This window comes from Fulmarus glacialis, unplaced genomic scaffold, assembly GCF_000690835.1.
Source record: "Fulmarus glacialis isolate BGI_N327 unplaced genomic scaffold, ASM69083v1 scaffold41875, whole genome shotgun sequence".
NCBI classification, from domain to species: domain Eukaryota; kingdom Metazoa; phylum Chordata; class Aves; order Procellariiformes; family Procellariidae; genus Fulmarus; species Fulmarus glacialis.
The window spans coordinates 8,670-30,042 of record NW_009215723.1 but is presented as its reverse complement, the minus strand read 5'-3'; the positions used below and the strand labels follow the sequence as shown (position 1 = coordinate 30,042).

Genomic DNA, 21,373 nt, shown 5'->3' with positions numbered 1-21,373 from the left:
AAAAAAATAAAAAAACCCAACTGGCTGCTTCTCCTAAGCTGCTGAACTAGTCACTTTAGAGAACTGATTGTACACAATTTGCTAAAAACAGCTGAGAGATTTTTCAAGTGCCCTTTCCAGACTTGTTATTTTCCATTGTCCAAAGGTAAAAAGCTTATTTGGGAGAAAAAAACCTGAAAATTAGCATGTTACGTGTGAGCAGCCCGCTTGCAGAGCCTGGCTAACTTGGGGAAGGTGCACTTTTCCCCCTCGGCGATGCGGCTGAAACCTGGCTTTCGGTCGTGAGCGAGAGATGAGCTTGCTGGTGTCTCCTCGGTCCCTAACGAGTGGGTTTTCATGTGTCAAAGAGCCACACTCAGATGAAGGCAATTGGAAGTAACTGCTCAGAAGAAGATGCCCAAGAGTAAGTTGCCATGGAGATGGAAAGGCTAAACACCACCGTACTCCTGACCTCGGCGGAGGCTGATTTCTCCAAATGACAGCTGAGGTCGCGGGGGCATGGTGGGAAGCTCATCCTGCCAGCTCCGGCTCTGCCTCTAGCCTACGGATAAGTAAAGAATTACTGCTTCCAGTTTAGGCAGTCCATTAACCTTCACAAGCCTGAACTTCCATTCAAATAATTGTAAAATAAGTATAGGTGGTGAAACCTGAGGAGAATCACTGCTATTTGTACGGCCTTTGGAAAGTTTAGGGACCCAACCCTGAGCGTGGATCCGCTGGTATTTTAAACAGTGAGATATCTTTCCAAGCTTTTTGCCATAATTGGAAAATGTTAGAGCCCTGAATTACCAGCAAAAACAGAAAATCAGTCACTGACTGGCAGCCAAATGGATGCAAACAGGATGGCAACGCCTTTCATCAGGGCTGGCGCTTTGTGTTCACTGGGGAGATTACCTTCTCTTTTACCTATTTGCGTTGCTGGTGAGTTCTTTTAGCTATAAATTCATTCCACAAGGTGTGTTACAATAAGCAATAATGTGGATTATTGCTATACCTCATCTGGGATTTGTCATAAGGACAGAAGGGCGGTGAGTTCCTGCTATGAACCCCCGAAACCTGCAGCCTCCCTCTGTGTACATGACTCCCAGAAATACAGTAAAACCCTTTTAAGTGCCAGCAGAGAGATTGGTAAGTACAGATTGTCTGACAGAATTATCTTGGGCTCAAGGTGAATAACAGGGCTTTTTTCAAAACCTCGGCACTACTTCAAAGTGGCGTCTTCAGACATAGCTTATTGTGGGTGAGGTTAGTTGTGCAGGTTCAGGCGCAGGTAAATGGCTGGTTGCAGAACCAAAATGACTTCAGAAATAAGTGCTTACTGGTGTTATTGTGAGCAGCAGCTTGTTGTTGACTGTTCTAAATGCCAAAAGCTGTTAAATTTTATTGTGATTTTGTGGAGTGGACCCTGCATTAGGAAGAAATAGCTCCTGTGAAAAGTACCACTTAGAGCCAGAAATAATTTTCAGCAAAACCAGCTTGCAAGTCTGTTTTAAATCCCAGACAGCTCTATGACAATGAGTTCAGAGAAACTCTTTGAATCCAGTGAAGTCCTTACAGCGCAGGAGCTGGGGGAGCCTGGAAAATAAGTGTGGTTGCTACAGCTTTTATTCTGTCCTGTCATCAGTAGGAGGGCAGCCCACCGAGAGTACATCTCACCAAAGCCCTCTGTCTATCTACTTAATTCTTGACTTGCTCCCATGTCCTGAGTCTTATCTTTAATATCCTGACAGGGGTAGGGCCTGCCTGTTCTATAGCAATGGTGCAGTTAATAGTATTTGGTTCAATATAGAGCTGATTGAGACTTTAATTTTTTCTGCTGTGAAAATTGTCGCCACTCTTTATCATACTGAGGCCAAAGCAGCAGTACAAAACCCCGTGCAAGACTCCTACATTTGGAGAGATGGAACGGAGTAGCATGTTTTTCCTTTCTGTTCCAGCCTCTGGGTGTTAACAGCCAGGCAGAAGAGAAAAGAAGGGACTTCAACACATGAAGAAATGTCCTAACTGGCAACCATTTCTGTGGAAAGTGGATTGGGATCACTGTTTCTGACAAGCTAAGAATTGCACAAATACTGACGTATGTTGTCCCATTTCCACACTCCACTTACTTGTCTCATTGACCTGTTGCTCCCGGTAACCTCTTTAACGTTATTATGAGCACAGTGTGTTTGTGCAAAGCCCCCAATTAACAACACACAAGCAGAATTAATGTTGTGGCTCATGTATTATTGGGATGGGGGTTCAGGTGAGTCGAGGCTCCAGTCCTGCCTCTCCCACCGGTGTCCTGTGTGACACTCTATCATGTGTGTCTCAGACTCTCATCTGCAAAATGCCATAACGATCCTTGCTCGTCTACTGAGGGGTTGCAGAAATTCAGTACTTAAAATACACTCACCTCAGTAGCCACTACTTAAAATAAACAGAGCATCCTCATGAAGGAAAAGGAAGCAGCAACAGTATTTCAATACTGCAGAATATGGGAACATCGGAAAAGTGTGCAAATAGAAACTGTGCTAAAAATAGTTTGGTAACCCTGTTCCACTATATCAGAACATATAGGCATCATTTTCGTAGACTCCAGACAAATTTCTGCAACTTTGTAGATGCAGAAGAATGTTTCGAGAACCTGGTGGTAGCATTATCAATAACATTATTGATTCTTTTACTGAAGCTTGAAGGGGAACTGACTCTGGCACCAGGTTTCTTGGCCCCACCAAATCTGGATTATGCTTGATACCATAAATACATAGATGAAATGCTTCCATCTGAAAGCCCTCTACTATATGGACTGCACCCCAATGTTGAGATGGGACACTTGACAGCAATGTCAGATAATCTCTTCAAAACTCTTTTGGAAATGCAACCCATGAATTCATTTGTAGGAGAAGGATCAGGCCAGTCCGGAGAGGAGAAGGCAAAGTTCTTCATCTGGTGTGTTTTGGTGCTGTTAATGACATGTGGAGCACACATCTTACTTTTAGACTTTGTTTCTAGGAAAAAAAAGGTGCATCAAATTAGCAAAGATCAGCTGAGTGTCAATAATAGCGATGATAATGCGCCAGCCTGTGCAATGCACTGCACTAGGGCGGAATTTGGACCAGAGGAACACCTAACCTGTTATGCAGACTTTCTTTTTCACTTTGAATTTCATATGAGGTGGGAAACAAGGGATGAATCTATCTTGCTTTTTTTGTGTGCTTTTATAAAAAAGTACAGCAAAACTAACTTACTAAAAAAAGTTACGGTTGGCTGAGTTGGTGAGTCTAGTCTTCACCTCTGTGCTTGCTTCCCATCTCCTGCGTGATAAATCCCCTTTGTGTAGCTTCCCTGCTCCTTCCCACCTGTGCCAAGCATAGGACGACCCCCACAGCCTGTGGTCCTGCCTTCTTTCTGCCACGTTCACAGCACAGCCTAGCAATGATGTGTAGGTCTCCACGCCAGGAAGAGCAGCCCAAGCCCATCCGAGCAGCCCATGTGGCTGCTCCAAGAGACTTGCCTTGCAAGCAGCAGCTGAGGAGGAGGTTTTCAGGGATTTTTAGTTTTCTGGTAGTCTGAAGAGGTGAAATCTGGGCAAGGAGGCTGTCTGACCATCTCTTAGCCTGAGCACTTCTCTTGTACCAAATCTGGAGTTTAGCAGAACAGTAACATTAATACCTATAAGCTATCAGATGCTGTGTTGAAGGGACCAACCCTAATACAAAGATAAGCTTTGTCACTTAATGTGGAGTTAACTGGGGCACTGTAGTTCTGTTCACAGTCAAGGTATCTCAGATACCCAGATAACTTAGAACAGCCAAACTGATTCCAGAAAAACATAAAAGACTGGGTTTTAAGCATGGAACAGCACTGGTGCTGTGCTTAATAGATTTATATGAATAAGGGATGAGCAGGAAAGGAAAATGTAATCAGAAATCTCAGCTAGTTCTGTTATCAGACCCTGCTGTCTTCTGCACCTTCATTTCTGAGTGTAGGCCTGAGAAACTATGTCCAGATGCCCCCAAAACTGGCATATCATGAGACTAAGCCTTCAGCTCCTCATCCTTACCAGAGTTAATTAAATTCCCCTGTGACTGCCACTCTTCTTCTGCAACTCTCCTTCCCTTTCTTTACTCCCTCCTTTTCCTCTGGGCACTCTTTTTTTATTTTTCCCTTATCACCATCAGATATGGGGGTTTTGCAGAAGGGAATATGACAGCTCTGCATGCAAGAAGCCAATTCATTTCCCAAGGGGAGCTTGTGCTTTTCACGTTTGGTTCCCATCCACTTAGGTGAGCATGGACAGTTATATATGGCATTCATCATTCATTCTGCCAAAGCTAGGGCTGAAGGGGAAACTGAGCTGCATGAAGTGATTTCAGTTCCTGCTCATTAGTACTGTTATGAATTGTTTTTCAGTTGTGTTCTGTCTCAGTTCCAGAGCAGGCCTGCGGGGAGGGAGAGAGGCTCTTTTTGGGGGTGAGACGTGGTATGCGTGTGCCTGCATTCTATTTTGCCTAATCCCCAAGACAGAAAGGACTGTAGGCAGTGGAGGGGGAGATATTAGGTACTATAGAAATACAAACTACTAATCTTGCTTGACTAAAAACCAAGGCAATCTCAGAGTACATCCTTGTAAGAGCAGTCATCCCAAACCCAGGGACGATGTGTTGATGGGCTTTGGGGGTCAGTGTTACTTGAAAATGTAAAGCTAAATAGAAGCTGCTACGTGTTAACTGGTTTGCAGTCATTTCTCCCAATACTGTTGCCAAAGAGACAACAAAGGTCGGGGAGCATCTCTGGCTTTTATCTGCCTAAGAAAATGGGATGTTTGTTCTCTCCTGGAGAAGAAAGTAGAAGAGTCAAAAAGAGTTAATTGCAGTGATTTCTAACGGCTGTTTGTATTGGCCTGGAAAGGTTAAGAATGTCCTGGATAGTACTCTGGAGATGCTTCCTGAGGAGTTTAATATGGCAGAAATCATGCAGAAGACTACTGCCTGGAGCCCTTATGCCCTTGTTTGCCTTCAAGAGTGTGAGAGGATGAACCTCCTCCTTTCAGAGCTCCATCGGTCTCTTAAACAGCTGGGCCTCGGTCTGAAGGCAAGTGACTTTTTTTATTAACAGTACTGTTGTTCTTCTATGTATTTTGGGTCTTTCTGTTGCTTTTTTGGAAATGAAAGAATAGCTATTCTTTATGATCCCAGTATGCTTTTTATTGTTCTCCAAACAAAGGGGGAGTTGCCGTTTTCTCCTCACATGGAAGTGCTGCAGTCCGCACTCTTCTATGATGCTGTGCCAGACACATGGACTAAACTAGCATATCCATCCACATACAGCCTTGCCCACTGGTAAGTACGCCACAGTAACAGGGTTTAGCTACTATGCACAGAGCTATTCCAGTGATCTAAAACCAGCAGCATTGTTCCATTTATTTTTTTGTTCTGAAATTTGTCTTAATGCAAGTCAGTTTTACTTTGAAGTTTACTGAGATTTACTGAAATGCTAAGCACTTCGCTGAAGCAAGGCTTCGTCACCTCCCTTGTCACAAGTGCTAGGGATGTTCAGCATCTTTCAGGATTCCTTTTCCCCTACCCTGCCACCAGCAATAGCCACTTGCAGGCTGTTAGATATGGAAAAAATAGGCAGTGTTTTTGGAAATTCCTCTGATAGCTCAGGGCAATGTGTGCTCCAGAATGGCATTATTCAGAGTCTCTGTCAGACTCTCTTGTGCTCCTGATTTGTACTTTGCTCTGGCCTATTGGAAGTTTAAATGCACCACTGAAGATGGGATCAGACAGTTTGCATTTAAGAAGCCATCAGCTGTTGTTACCAATTTTTGGCAGTTTCTGAAGGTGCGTTAACACGACTAATGGTGATGTTCATGTTTCTCCCCAAAACAACAAGTTTTACAGGATTGAGCATACTCACATTCTGTGTTGGCAGCAACCTGTCTCATGCCTGATCCCCTTCTACAATTGATTTCAGACATACCTACATCAGGGAAAGAACAAATTCCACTAAAACCATGACCTTATGCTTACATAAGCATATACTTTCGGGTTACTTCAGCCGTGTACCTTCTCTGTAGACAAAAGGACTCTTACACTTGAAGTCTGCAGTTTATTTTGCCTAAAAAAGTCGTACAAATAGATTAAGGCAGAAGCTATTGCTGCTTCTCTTTTAGGGTTACCGATCTTCTCATATGATACGGAGAACTTGAGATCTGGACGCAGGACCTTGTGCTGCCAGCAGTGGTGCGGCTTTCCGGCTTGTTCAATCCTCAGTCCTTTCTGACAGGTAAGCAGTGATGGTTGTAAGGAACCGGGCATATCCTTTCACTGCCGAACATTTATTTTTTACCATTGGTGTTAGCTATGTTTGTGTGTTAGCTATGTTTGTGATGCTGCTTGGAGAGTTAAGCACAGTTTAAATAAAAAGATAAAAATCAGCCAAGTATCTAAGCTGAAGAGAAAAGTAAAGAAATAACAAAAATGGCAGGAAAACTAAGACTGAAATATCTCGGGTTTAATCATGTGCTCTCTTTAACATCTACTTAACAACCTTGCTCTGTAACAGGGACTCCTAGCAGGAGAAAAGTAAAGAAATAACAAAAATGGCAGGAAAACTAAGACTGAAATATCTCGGGTTTAATCATGTGCTCTCTTTAACATCTACTTGACAACAACCTTGCTCTGTAACAGGGAGTCCTAGCAGTGAGTTGTCCCATTCTTAAAATCCTCTAGTCCAAGTTCTTCTCCTGTAGGTAGACTCCTTGGCATCAGAATAACCATCTCCTGGAAGCAGGGGAAACAACCCAAACGCGTCTTTAGTCTACTCAGAAGCGTGACAACAAAGTAGCTAGGGAAATAAAAGCTGAATTTCATAGTTTAAAAGAGGTTAAGAGTGCAAGTTTTCCTGCCATTATTATGTAACTAATTCAGTGTGTATGTCATGGTACCCTTCTGGTTTATTCCTTAGTATTAACGCAGTTACCAGGTTAAACAGAAAAAAATAAATGTCTGCCAGTCCTCTTTGTGTAGTTGTTGCCACAGTAGGCGATGAAAAACCTTCAGCAGTGTATTGATGTCTCACTTCTTGCCATGATCACAGCACATATGCATGTGTTTATTCTGAAGACCATAGTGGAGCCACATGAGAGCCCAATAACAGGCTATCTCAAATTCTGCATGGCCACCGATGACACCCATATAATCCTTCACTAGCCTAGCAGAAAGGTGACCAGGAGCTCCTCACAGGACACCGTGGCCGGGCTGCCATCATTCCCTGGAGAAGATGGGCAGCGGGGCCCAGGGAGTGTTTGCAGCCCAGATACTGAAGCGCCTCTCCCTGTACTTGGAAGCAGAAGGGGGTGGCAGCAGGAGGGCTGGCAGGCAGCTCCTCTTCTCTCTGCTGCTCATGTCGAGGTCCCCAAATGGGGCTCATTTTGTGCACAGGCGTAGAGAAGCCCAGCTGTATTTTTCACTCCTTTTACTGCCTCTCTCCAAACTTTCTTCTTGGCGCTTGTTCCTGTCAAAGGCTGGGGGGACGCAAGGACCGTGCAGGCTAGAAGAGATGTTAGCACGGGCTCGTTCTGAACAGGGACTCAGCTGGAGAGAGGTGGTGTCTCAGAGTGCAGACAGGAATGCAGTCTTGCTCCCCTGCTAAGGAGGCGGTTGGTTTGTTCTGTACTGTGCCGAATGTTTTATTTTCAAACAATTGCATTCATGCAGCTTTTTTGCCTTACTTCAACTAATGGCCAAAGTTTAAAAAAACCACAAAAACAAAACAAAACAAACCCTAGTCAGTCTCAGGCTTGTGCACAACAGGCCCAAGAGGGGTATTTTAACAGTTCTGACATTAAAATTACTTTCTGGATATTGAATTACTGAAAGTATTATTTTTTAAAGCTGTAATGCAGAGCACGGCACACGAGAACAACTGGCCTTTATAGATAAGATGTGCTTGACTGTAGATGTTACCAAAAAGACCAAAGATTATGGCCACCCACCAAGGGAGCCTGTATCTGTGGGCTTTTCATGGAAGGTCAGAAATAAACTTAAATTGCTTGATCTCAGTAACCTAGTTCAGGGACTCTAACTTCCTTCATTAGGTAGGTAAGTTCCATCAGGAGTTGGACTAAAGTGTTGTGATCCTCGAACAGCACCGAGGAAGTTTAGGAATGGTGGTGGATTGTTGGTGTTGGTCCACTGTGACTTTAAATTTCATACCAGCTTGGTGTGCTAATCACCAACTATACTTCATGCATTTAAATAACTGTTAACTGAGTCTGAACAAGGTCTGCATTGTAGTAAAGCAGCAGCTCTAATCTAATTGAGGTTCAGAAGCTTAAAACTATTCCAGAGACTTTAAATTTCACCCCAATACTGATCACCTAGAAATGTTCTGCAGCTCTTAGAGGTGCAGAATAGGGTTAGTAGTTACCAGATGTTGGTAACCTGGATCAAGCCATCTACACAGTTGCAGCTTAAAAAACAAACAACAACAAAAAAACCCAAACCAAAAACCCATGAAAAAAGCTGTTTTCAAAATCATCTTTCTCCTGTTTTTTTTTCTCCCCCCTTGGCAGAAAGTCGTCTAAATAAACAGATATAAAGAACTCTGAATTTTTCATTTCCTAGGCCATAATACTTATAGGCCATTGGGGAGACATACCAAGAAGCAAGGAAATACTTGAGAACCCCTGTATTAGCATGACATACCTAAGTGGGTGATGTGTAAGTAAGTATGACACAAGTAGATTTTTCATCTGGGTTTCCAGGCAGTCAATTATTGCGGTAGCTGTAATGTGGCTGTAGGCTGTCCTGAATGGAAATGGTGTTCATCTGTTGAGCTGCAACCCCTCTATTAACCACTTTCAGAGAATAAACATTGTACCTGGCTCTTTTGGGACGTTTTTTTCCTGAGACTGAAGCATCTAGTTTAGGAATGACAATTAAGGCCCGCAGTCAAAATGAGATTTAAGTTTTAACTTAGAAAGGCTGTCAACTAAGTTACAGCTAATTAGAGGAAAGGTGAATGACTCCAACAGGCAATTAGGGAAACATCATCATTACTCATACTCTTCACTAGATCTGAATATAATGAAAGGAAAGCAAGACTTTTGGAAGGAAGATAAGCCCCAAAGGGAAAGTCAGGCTCAGGGACTAGAGCAATGACGAGCATGTCATTTGACTGTTGCTTTTTGAAAAGGTAGCCTGAATTTTTCAGAGGATTTTTTTTTAAAACATCTGTCACTCAAAGGGCAATACTGTTCATTCCTCCTCTGGATATAAGGAAGGTATCAAGGAACCTTATGAGCTGCAGTTGCTGTGTTTCTGTGTTTGTGTTGGTATTTGCAAATATAAACTTTCCTCTTGCTACATAAACACTCTTAAAATCCACAGTAAGCATCTGTAATATTTTATATGCTGGTTTATGTTAGAAGAACACACAACAAATCCAGCAGCTTTCAGAAAGTGCTTGGCCCTTCAGCAGCACAGAACTCATCTGTCATAACTGCACTGCATTGATATCTCACGATACAAACATACGCTAAATACTCCAGTGTAGTTCTCCAGCTTTTGGAATACTTGACCATAAACTAGTGGAGAATTAGGAGAAAATCTGAGCACTTGACTCTGACAGGCACACTCAGTTACAGGCATACTCAAAGTCCCAATTGCAAGCAGTTTCCAGTCCCTGCTTTCAATAAAAGGACATGCTGATGCAACCAGGAGTCCAGTCCAGGCAGCTGCTACATTCTCATCCCCACATTCATACAAAGAGATGACGCATAGCAGGCCAACAAGAGTCTACACTATATCTGTTCAAATGTAACTTTAAGTATTTAGCAATAAGCAACTGTTTAAACCCAAATTATTCTGGTCTTGCACTACAGAACACCATGTAAACCATGTGCCTATGTTTATTGCAGGCACCAGGTGGGACATCCAGCTGGGGACCATAGCTGAAGCCCGGCTCAAGGAATTGACTCCAGCCATGCCAGTCATTTTTGTAAGGGCTCTTCCAGTGGATCAAAGGGAAACTAAGAATGTTTACAAATGTCCAGTTTATAAAACCAAAAGCAGAAGGCCAACTTACGTTTGGACTTTCAATCTGAAAAGCCAGGAGAAGCCAGCTAAATGGGTTCTGGCAGGAGTAGCTTTACACTTGGCAGTTTAGTACTAAGCTTTCAATAGTACGTGCTGCTTTCTCAATCTGCCTTGTAGTTAAAGCAAAAGGAGATAAATATTTTTCACAGTCAGCTGGAGCAGGAGATTTGCCTCACAAAAACACAATCCTTAGTGTAACACTTATGTGCTCTATGTTGTTATTTCCTCATCCGTCAGTGTTATGTTCATGTGTTTCTCCACATAATGATTATTGATCTGTAAGCATTCCTTTGTTACACCAGCTATGGGAAAGTAATTGGGAAACATCAGCATCTGGGTATAGTTTGAGTCACAAAACACTCCTCTTGATTATTCTTTATTCTCTCTACATAAAATGAAATGTGTATCTTACAAGAATTTTAACATAATCATACTGCAATACAAATATGTTGCATTTAAAGTTCTTTGAAAGCTTGGTTGTACATATGAAAAAACATCTAAGTAGAACTGTATGTAAAAAAAGTAATCCTGAACTTTGTGATTTAAACCAGTTAAGCAGTTAGGACTGCTGTAAGGTAGTTGGTTCAAGCAGCAGGTGCATCACATAAAAACTGCTGGTGAGCAATTCTTTTTCTTTATTGGGATGATGTTTAACACTTTTTTTTTTTTTTTTTTTTTTACAAAACACTCTTCCACTTTCATGTTTCAGTGATTAATTGCACTTTGGAATAAAAAAAAAAAATCCTCCTCCCACTGGTAGGTTGCACCAGCTTTGGCTGGAATATAACGGCATTCAGATGAAAGTACCCCTCCCTTCTTTGCAGGGACAAGTTCCATGAACTACAGGTGGAGGAATAGGTTCAGAAAGCAAGGGTTGGAAAACTGAATCTTTATGGTCAAGTTGGAACACAAGGGGTTTTTTGTTTCTTTAAGATGGGGTATGCTTTACAGGTAGTTGTTAAACACCCTTTCTGCAAGCTTGCACAATTATATAAATAACAATATTGATCAAATTGACCATCATGTGATTGTGTAGCTCTATTAAAAATTAACCACTCAAAGTTCAAGAGTGCCATTTCACTTAACGTATAGGTCTGTGCATGTAGATTTCTCTACCAAAACATTTTCCTGAGAGATCTTTTGCATAAGACCACATCAATACAAAAAGTTCCCGACACAGAAATGCATATACTATACTCTACAATTCTATCTTATATAAAACATAGTAATAACCTTTTAAAGTCAAAATTTGTCAACATATTAACTAGTTGCAGGCACAGCTTGAGTTCAGTGTTCTCAATTGTCATCTGCCAGTTGTTTTTGTAAACTAGAAGACATGCAAGAAAACAGCGTTAGTGCTTTTTAGGAAACTCAGGTTCCCCATAAACAGACAATTTCCATGGCTGAAGATGACAGCTTCCAAAATAGCACTTCTATATGCTTGAAGCAATCAATACTTATTTCAAAATAGGGAAAAGCATTTCAATTTCTTAAGCAAGTGAGTTGTTTACACAGACAATATGACTCACTTTAATGCAGCCGATTTCAGCCTACAAGAAATCTCAAGTCTAAGAGACTTCTTTTGCATTCGTCCAGGATCTGCCCCAGGCCACAAACGTCAAGTATTATTTAAAGGGCTACAACAGCTTGAATAGGAACAACCGTGGGGTACCGCCCTCACCTTTCCAGGTACTCCTTGACGTTGTCATAGCCGTAGAACTTGGCCAGGTGGATGAGCATGCCTGTGGCACAGCGCCCGTCCCGCCGGCGGCAGTAGCTGCAGTTGCACACCCCGCGACAAGGAGGACAGATCCAGGCCTGCAAGGGGGTGAATGTGGGAGGGGGGTTAAAGGCAAGCCACGAGTAAGGTTATATTCGCCTTCCCGTTGCTCAAACGGACAAGAGTATGGCATCCTTACTGCGTCATTGTTCAGGGCAAGGTTTTAAAAGCCTGAATCAGTCAGCCAACCTTGTTAACACTTTCCAAATTCTGCAGGACTAAAGAAATGATTAAATACTACCCTGTTTGCTTGAATGCTTCTTACTCTGAAGACTCAGGCTCTCTGATTTGTTCAGTATTAATTTATAATAGACTAAAGGCATCTCTAATGCCTAACGATAACTCATCCTATGTTAGGCTGACCATAGTGAACTCCCTAGAAAAAGATGGGTACCCCCTGTGACAAGTTTCTTTGGCTCTGCCTGCTGGCACAGCCCGATTCCTGAGACTGAATTACCCAGCATGTACTTGAAGTCAGGAATCTCCCAGCTGCTCAGCAACTGAACATAGAGGTGCAGGTGCTAACAGCCTGCATTACAGTATAGCAGCCACTGCCACAGTGGGCCAGCACCTTGGAGCCATTAGTTCTTCGTTGTCCTTCAGAAGAGCCCAGAAGCCCATGTCTAAAGCAGAGATGGGGGAGAGGAGGTCCCAGAACAAGCTGAGCACAGAGCGTGCTATTCTGCCGAGAGGTCTTTGCGTAGCCATGTGTCTCATTCTCTGGCAGCAGCCTGTGCCCTCTCCTTGCTCAGTGCCTCAGGGGACAACAGAGAAAAGGGAGCCAACCCTAAGACTTTTAGGTATACTCCTTTTTTCTTATATTTAAAAATCAGAACCTAAAACAAGGAACCTGCTTTGCATGCCACGTTATTGAGAGCATTAAAAAAAAGGGTATATTTTGGCATTTTTCTGAATGAGGAGAGATTCCTTTTCTTAAAAGCTCTCACACTTGCCCTCCACCATCTGGTAAGCAAGTGGAGCTTCAAAGCACGAAGCCCGATGGACTGTAACCCAGGTCCAGCACCTTCCACTTGAGTTCCAACAAGACCAGTGTCAGTCGTAACAGTACTACAGCTCTTCTCATGGCAAAAAGCTTTGAACACCGTGTTAGCATGAGCATGTATTCATCACAGTTTACTAAAAAAAAAAAAAAAAAAAAAAATTCATTACATGTTCTTTCAAAGCCCAAGAAATGATACCTACTGGATCAAGCAGTGCTGATTTCACATCTTCCCCGTATCGATTTCGAAGACATGGTCCACAAAACTGCCCCCTTACTCCTCCACAGCCCTGGTTGCGACAGATTGTCTTTGTATCAATTGTCTTTTGTCGACACTGGTGGCAAGTACTACCCTAAAGTTGGAAAGAAGGAGAAAAACGTATGTATGAAGGACATCTTAAATGCTTGTTGCTGAACTTTCCTAATGTATCTGCTGATAGCAAAGCACAAACTTCAAACCAAAGTCAAATTCAGCAACGAAAATGTTAGTAAGAACCGTAAGTTCTGTTACTATGATAAATCATATAGTTATCTGGAGAGATGCTAGGGATTTTACAGAGACAGTGCCCAGCCTCAGTTGCATTGGAAGTCTCAAGCTACATGAACGTCATGTCACAGTTCTGATCCTTTCCTCTACCTAGGAAAAAACTAAAACTATTCAGAAAATTACCTTCTGACTTATCTCTGCAAATACCATGAAGCATGAAATATATAGTAAGCTGATCTAGATATTTATGACAATTAATAACAGCCAAATCTGGTGAAGGAGGAGGATTTCCATCAAGAGCTTTGGAAACTACCCAACCCGTACAGAAATGTCATTTCCAGGGGGTACAAGGAGCAGCAGGGATCACTATTATTTAATGGCACAACCACCACCACCACCACCACATTTATATTAAGTGAGAATGAGAGATAAAAGGGATGTCAACTCTTATCAGTGGTGAGTCATAGCTATAGCAAATTCCACTTAATAGCTCTATGGCAAGAAAGCACTTCTTTACAGAAGCAAAAAGTTGGTGGGGCGTATCAACCAGCATGGGCAAGCCCACAGAAGCCTGGCAAAGCTTCCGAGTTGTGCTTGTGTAACATAGTAACGCAAAACTGCACTCTCCAGAACTTCAGGAAAGCATACCCTTTAGCAAACGCCAGATGAACTGTTAGGAAACTTTCCATTTCAAGCAAATGGACACACTAAAGAAAACAGCAGCCACTTACTAGAACTTTGTCATAGATTTTGTCTTTAACAGTGATTGCAATGTTGTCCAAGTCCTCCTCAGTAATATCTTCTACTGGACGGTGAGATGAGTACTTTGATGATCTCCTTCTTTTGCGCACTCCACAATCCCCCTGCTAAACAAACTCATCTCAACACCTTTTGTCTGGTGTCATGAAGACTCTGTCACCACACTTGGTGACAAGTTCTTTCATTTATAATGCGTATGCAGTCTAGAGGGGACTACAGGCTCATAGACCACTGGAAGAACAGGGAATAAAGTTTCCAAGTCATCACCGCCTCTTTCTCTCCCTCTCCTCCCTGATCTTCTCTGCACTCCATTAATTATTTATTCTGTTTGTATGTTCTTCCTTCCTATCATTGCTACTTCTATTTCCACAAATTCCTAACATGTTTTTCTGTTACCTCCTTTTCTTTGCATTCTCTGCACACCTGCACTGTAACTCGTCATACTGCATTTCTTCCCTCTCAAAATAAGGAACTATAACCATCTGCCTTCCCATGCTTTGCTCCTTCAATCTCTTAGCATGCTCTCTAATTGCTTTCTCCAATGCTTTTCTCTAAGGTCCTGCAAAAAAAGACTTTACTGAAGTTTTAGGTTAGTCCTGCCATACCCGGCCCTCTGTTATTATCCTGTTTGTTATCTGGAAGAGAGTCCTTCACTCACTATTACGCGCTCTTTTTTTCCTTCCAAATATCAATCTCTTTGGCCCCAATCCATGGGCCGTCATTATGCCGCCTAGGAGATTTCAAATTTCATGTACAAGTCTCAACTGATCCTTAGCCTTCCGCCTACCCCACTCTTAACACCCAATTTGTCCTTCACCCTAGATCAGCTCTGTTCTCTCCAAAATAGTCTTTTACCAGCCAGGTTCTCATTCAGTGCTACTCCACCTTGTTTAATAGCCAAGTTCCCTCTACAATGCTTCAACTATATCCAGCACTCGTTCCTATAAGCAGAACTGAGATCCAGTCTCTACCATGTACCAATACAAACTTAAAAGTCTTCCCCATAAAGGCTATACAGTAAATATAACTAAAACAAATGACCACCATAAGCCAAGGGAGGGAAAACCAGGAGATTTTAAAAAAAATGGTGAAGAATAAAATCTGCAACTTTTGAATGGCTAGCCAGTATGTCAGCAGTTTGTATGTGCAGATTCCCTTTATTCATTCTCAGTTCAGCTATATAACTCCTCTCTATCATCCCTCTGCTATTTCCAGAGAGGGGTTTTTGCTAACTCTTCCTGAGCCTGAAGATAGAGAAGATCTGCTTTGTCACCTCCACCAGACCCACCTCCTTGTCACTCGAAGGCCTTCTACATTGTGGGCTCTAATATTTTTCATATAATAAATAAATAATAGACCATAAGTAAACTGCCTTGTTATGTTTTGGTCACAGAGCCCAGTTAATGGGTGAAAGATGAGGCAGGAAGGCCTGAAGACAACTTCTTCCGTAGCTAATCCCAAACCAAAGGTTCTCATTGACTTTCTGTAGGATGTGATCTCTGCTCTAAGTGTTGGCCAACAATTTAAATGAATGTTTCCTAATCCCTGACTACCGGAGATACCAAAGTCTGGCAAATACCACACTGAGTCTCTTCTTCAAGAGGTTTTGTTGTCTATAGCTACGGAAGTGTTCTGCAAATCTAACAGCTGACACAGTAAATTTTTCCAAGGCAAATTTCTCTGGTGGACGAGCATTTCTGGTTGGGTTCATGCGACGTGCTATCTGGCCTTCAGAAAATGTCCTCCTTGGGATTTTCTTCTGTTTCTGGAAAGAGAAGACAATTCCAGTAACTGTCCTTTCAGTTATGTTTGTAGTGTTAAACACCAGAAATTATCTCACAATGTCTGTACCGCACTTGTACTATCATGAATTAATCTGTTCTTCTCCCACTCCTTATTTGTTAAGCCAAAGCTCTCAAATTTCTAGTATATACTTAAGTGTTCTCCCTACATTCTATACCTTTTTGATCCTTTTAAAACACCACACTTTCACAGTCAAATTCTATTCCAACTAACATCACAGAACTATACCAAAATTTTTTGTATGGCATATTAAGGTAGAAGCTAGTTCCCACTGTTTTTCAGCAGCTAAAGGTTCAGATTTTCCGACAAATTGAATACATCTCAATACATTAATAAGTTTCTTCTCCTACTTCCAGATTCCTAGATCTGGAAATTACTAGGAGGCACAAGATTCCCTTTTCATATTGTCACAACTGCCAATTACTGCATGATTAAATTGATGCAACAGAAGTCCTGCATAGACACCTACCATAAAGGTATCTACTAAATCTGAAGGATAAACAAGATGTAGGAAGCAAGTCTGCTTGCTACTGTACTCCTTAGTTATCTCCTTCGAAAGAAGTGAAAAGCACATCACGAGACAGGCTAGAAGTCAAAAACCAAGCAGAAGAGATAATTAAAATACTCCAGATGCCACCCCCCGCCAAGTAAAGATACTAAATAAAAGTAGCAGGCTTATGTATGTGTTCAAACGATGTTTAAGTTTCTACAGCATTTAACTAGAGCTAGCAAGGTTCCAGCCTTTCACAGACTGTGTAATTTGGCTTCACCTTTTCACCTGACAACCACCACACCAGCATTTCTACATGGGCTTCCCAAAGACGCGGCCCTTCAATTTTTCCTCAAATCTCTTCAGTTTATAAAACATGTGCAAAAACATTACTCTACAGAGAACCTAGAGAGGTTGACAGTTCTCTGCCTCTAGCCAAGAAAAGTCAGTTGAAATAACTCAGTATCATTCCGTGTTCATGTTGAAGTGGTTGAATTTCATCAGCATAGCTCTACTGGGAAGTGTGGATTTTAAAAGGAAAGCCTGCAAGAGGGAAATTAACAGGATCTAAACCCAAAGGAAGGCAACTACTCTTCCTTATTCCCACATACAGACATTTGTCTAGCATCTCAACAGTATTTCTGGGGCAAAAATGATAAAGCATCTCGCCTTGGTCTCCATATTTCTTCATAAATTACCTTATGAAATTCCATTTCCCCACATAACCTCTGCTACTTAAATACTGACCAATAGCAAATCTACACAAATAAAGTGACGAAAACCAAAGAAAACCAGAACAAACTTGGTGAAAGCATTTCATCAGGAAACACATTAATCCTAAGTCTAGCAAAAATGACTGTCACCTCTAGCCAGTAGCAGAGACTTACCGAAGGAGTCGAGGTGGGCGTTTTCACTGGGAACAGGTCTGGTATGGAATTCAGTTCTGCCAGCAGCTGGGCAAGCTGAAATCAACAGTGATACCGCATTGAAAACTCCCTGCAAACTTGCAAATAAGCAACACCTATCATCCGCTCTTCACATTATATCTAAACACATGAAGTTTCAGTGCATGAAACCTTTCTGGAAGCACTTTATTTAAGTGGGGGTCATAAAAGGGGTTCATTTACCCCTGAACGAGCAAAACTCTGCAGGCAGTACTAACTTCACAGTTCCCATTAATTCTTACTGGGAATTAGAATTAGCTAGAATTACATCCAATCTTGTCGAAATAGCACTGAGGCAGCGCATTACAACATGGTTACACTATCTATGACTGATAACAAGAAATTCACAGTTCGTAAGACAGGAGGGAGAAAAGAAAGACAGGGTGCCCTTGGCCAGAAGGCTGTAAGATGTTCCCTGTGGGCTATTTCACTGAATGACTGCCAATACACCTGTGTCAGGGAACTCGGAGCGTCCCCTTAAGCAGTGACATTGCAGCAGGGAAACTTTGCTCGTCATTTTTCAGTGGTCCTTAGTAGCAATGACTAGGAACATCACTTTTTCAACCACGACAGCTAGTGCTGATTTCACAAATGCTGCAAACCACATTCAGTAATGCTACATACCCATTGCTTTGTGCAGATACACACAGCGACATGGGTACACACTCATTTGCAAAGTCGTAAAACAACTAAGCCCCTCTGGCGGTTCCCCTAACCATGGCGTATGTGGATGATCTGTTGCACCGTGTAGGAGATGTCCTGGAGGTACATTTCAACAGAAGCAGTGGCTGACAGGTCCAAAAAAATACTGACCTGTTCCAGAAGGCCAGGATACGGCTATCTTCTGAAAAGCCAGCAATAGCGGGCATGAGCCAAGCTGCTAGCTGTCTCTGAGACCGCCATATACCAATCATGAGATTACAAACTGGATACAGCATTTCTCAATAAATACTTCAGTGTGGCATTTATCAAGAGCTATTTAATGTCATTACAGTACCGCAACTAGGATGCCAACGAATTTCGCAATGGTTGAACTAGAAGGAAGAGTGGAAGGTGAGAAGGGTGGAAAAGCAGCAAGACCAACACAACAGCAGTGAGGATACAAGACAGATTAGAAACACAGGTACAAAACTAAAGGAAGTTTTTACGTGGGAGCTGCAGGCCCACACACCCAAGAGGCGTACTTGAGCCCCAAGACTACTTGGAAGCTGCAACTTTTCCTGGAATACAGTAAAACTGAAGGAGCCACTGAGGACCCAACATCAACTCAGATTTGCACGGCAGCATGATAATCAAAGAGAGCTGGTGGCATTTTGGACAATAGAGGAAAAAGCGTTAGGGAACGATCAGTGTCTCTCTTTTCCGCACCTACACACACACATACACACACTTTCAGCAGTTATATAGCAAAGCATAACTGTAAACATCACATGCCACACAACAGAAAAATTACATTTATCATCCTTCGCAGTTTTTATCTGGCTTTCCAATCAGTAACTGCAGCAGATCTGAGAGACACAAATGAAAAGTAGAAACTCTATTGTGCAAATGACACGACGAACCACCTGAAGGGACCGGCTGGTTTTCTGGTATGTTCTGAAGACTGCAACTTGGGCATCTGTAACTTTGTTCACATCCACATACAAAATGCTTGGTTCAACTCTGGTTTTAAACTTGAGCAGGCTAGTCCTACTTGAGGCTATTTTAGGGGTAAATGTCTGAGTGCTGATGGTCCTCTAGGGTCTTCCCCTATGTAGAAAAATTCAAACACAAACCACCACAAGATTTTCCCAAAGTCACAGCACAGCACCAGTGGGGACCCCAAAATTCAAGTGTGATGAAGCCAAGTACTCGGATGTAAATGTCAGAGAACAAAGCACTGCTCTTAAGTCTTACCATGGCTTTATTTTCTTTAATATTCACAGCTCTCTTAAGCAGAGCACTGGAACTCTCCTCCTGTGTTTCTTTAATGTCTTCTTCAGACTCTGAAGCAGAGCCCTCTAGTTTGTCCCACCGCTTGCAGCTTACTTCTTTTGAAAGAGGTGTGAGGGGTTCACTGTCCTTTAGAGGTAAGTTAGAAGAAGCCTGTTCAGGCACTTTTTTCTCAGACGACTTTCTGGTGGGAAACTGCAAGGCAACACGAAGGCCAAAGCTTCTTCTCTTGGGGGAAACTTTCTTCTTCGCCTCTTCCTCCTCACTACCCAATAAATTATTGCGTTCTTCATCACTCAAGTCTAACTCCATCGCCTAGAGGCAGGAAGAATCCCATGTTACATTATTGGCTGTGAAACAAGAAAGGTCATTTTTAAATCACTAATTCTAGGCAGCAGTCTCACCACCCGAAGGCACTGTCATAAATTCACCCATATCAACAAATTTTTAAAAGTTCACAGTACACAACTTCTCCCTGTACAGAGACCGACACAAGATCTATATATTAATATTGTCTGGGATACAGACATGGCTGTCTTCAGAGGAACAATCTTGCCCAGCACAGTCAGTCTACAAGCAGGGGAAGAAGTTCTCATTTCTAATATGTGACGTTACATTAAATAAAGCTTTTCTTCTCTTTTAAGATAATACGTATTTTTCTTCAGCATGAAGAATGAACATCATGGTGTACCAGAAACACTCCTACTAGAACATGAGGCTTACACAGAAGAGACAGAAAAAAAGAAGTTAACATATACATTCACGCGTAGGTGACTGCCTTTACCAGAACTCCTTTTTTGTTCACATCCACCTCGCTTGAAGGGAAGCCTTCAAACGTTTCTGTTTCAGAGTCGGTGTCTTCAGTGAAAATCCTCCGCAGTTCTTCAGTGAGGTATCTGGACTGAAATCGAACCCCCTGTAAAAATATCAGCCAGTAGCTGTGAAAGACAGTCAGATACAGAGTGGTCACACAGTCACAATAAACAGGTTCTGAGGTTCAAGCAGGTACCAACTGGACGGCGTATACTGTGAAAGCACTCTGCAGGCAAAGCCTGTCAAAAAAGTAGAAGACATTCAGAGTTTCAGCATTGAGATATTTTAACTTAGCAGGATTTTTTTTCCCTCATTTTGAGCACAGGGCTTTAACTGAGCTGCTTCTTGTGAGGGAAACTTTCTTCTTCACCTCTTCCTCCTCTTCTTCACTACTACCCAATAAAAACAAACTATCCATTTATGTGTAAATTATCATGTTGTTTTGTATGCTTTCTTCTGGACGTAAAAAAACAGGCCTTGAATGGAAGAAAATACAAACCACAGCCACAGTAAGAAAGTGCCTTCCTTTTTTTCACTTAGCAGTAGAAACAACACTCTCCTCTGGGCTTGCTGCAGCAGTACTCAAGGCTCCTGGAGATAGAGTCTGCTCCTTCTCACGCTGTTACGCCATCACTGAAGTGACAGACAGCAACACAAAACCACAGAGCTTTGAACAACCTGACTAACATCCCTCCACCTTCCAACTGCTCAACTCTCTCTGTTTTAATGGTGCAGCTTATCCTTCAAACGTGGTCCAGGGTAGACAGATCCCAAATTTCTGCCTACAGACTAGGAAGTAAAAAGTCAGCCCAAGAAAAATAAACTAAGATCTCATTAAAACACTTTCCATGATATGCACGTTACACATCAATTAAATACAATGCATTTACTAAATCAGACATATATTTGCATACTTCTAATCAGAATTAGTAGAAGACCATCTGTCAACTTGTCCCTGTTGGTCTCCTGAAAGACTCGTTCACAGTGGGAACATAACCCACGTTCACACCACACTTGCCTCTTGAAAGTCAGCAACACTCACTTAAGTTTGTTTCCCCAATTTTCCTCTGCTATTTCTTCCTCCCACGCGAGATACAAAAATGACCTTTCATATGATGCACTTGCTAAATATCTTTACTCTTCCTTTCAATTCCCTCCCTTCCCTGACTTTAATTACACACTTCTTTACGTTAAGATAATATCTGGTGAAAAACAGATACAATAGATGAGTGGAAAAACTTACAGGGGAATGGGAGGGGGGAGCTACTGCATATGCT

At 42.1% G+C, this 21,373-nt stretch overlaps 1 protein-coding gene across 1 annotated transcript; it reads right to left on the bottom strand.

Annotated features, from left to right (window-relative positions):
* Nucleotides 1-11,011: 11,011 nt before the first annotated feature.
* CDCA7L (cell division cycle associated 7-like) lies at nucleotides 11,012-20,195 on the bottom strand. The gene is made up of 8 exons (XM_009579035.1): nucleotides 20,059-20,195; nucleotides 19,248-19,598; nucleotides 17,295-17,369; nucleotides 15,694-15,879; nucleotides 14,087-14,218; nucleotides 13,072-13,221; nucleotides 11,770-11,906; nucleotides 11,012-11,415 (listed from the first exon to the last, which is right to left on the bottom strand). Exons 2-8 carry the CDS (start codon nucleotides 19,593-19,595, stop codon nucleotides 11,385-11,387), a joined length of 1,059 nt encoding a protein of 352 aa, XP_009577330.1. The 5' UTR covers nucleotides 19,596-19,598; nucleotides 20,059-20,195; the 3' UTR covers nucleotides 11,012-11,384.
* Between the last annotated feature and the right edge of the window lie 1,178 nt (nucleotides 20,196-21,373).

Bases quoted from the DNA above. Each gene is read 5' to 3' on its own strand.
- CDCA7L (XM_009579035.1), bottom strand. From the start codon at position 19,595: ATGGAGTTAGACTTGAGTGATGAAGAACGCAATAATTTATTGGGTAGT. The intron at 17,370-19,247 runs GTAAGACTTAAG...TGTTGATTTCAG, and splicing joins TTAAAGAAAATAAAGCCATG to CTTGCCCAGCTGCTGGCAGA. The intron at 14,219-15,693 runs GTATTTGCCAGA...TTTGTTTAGCAG, and splicing joins TGAAGAAGAGACTCAGTGTG to GGGGATTGTGGAGTGCGCAA.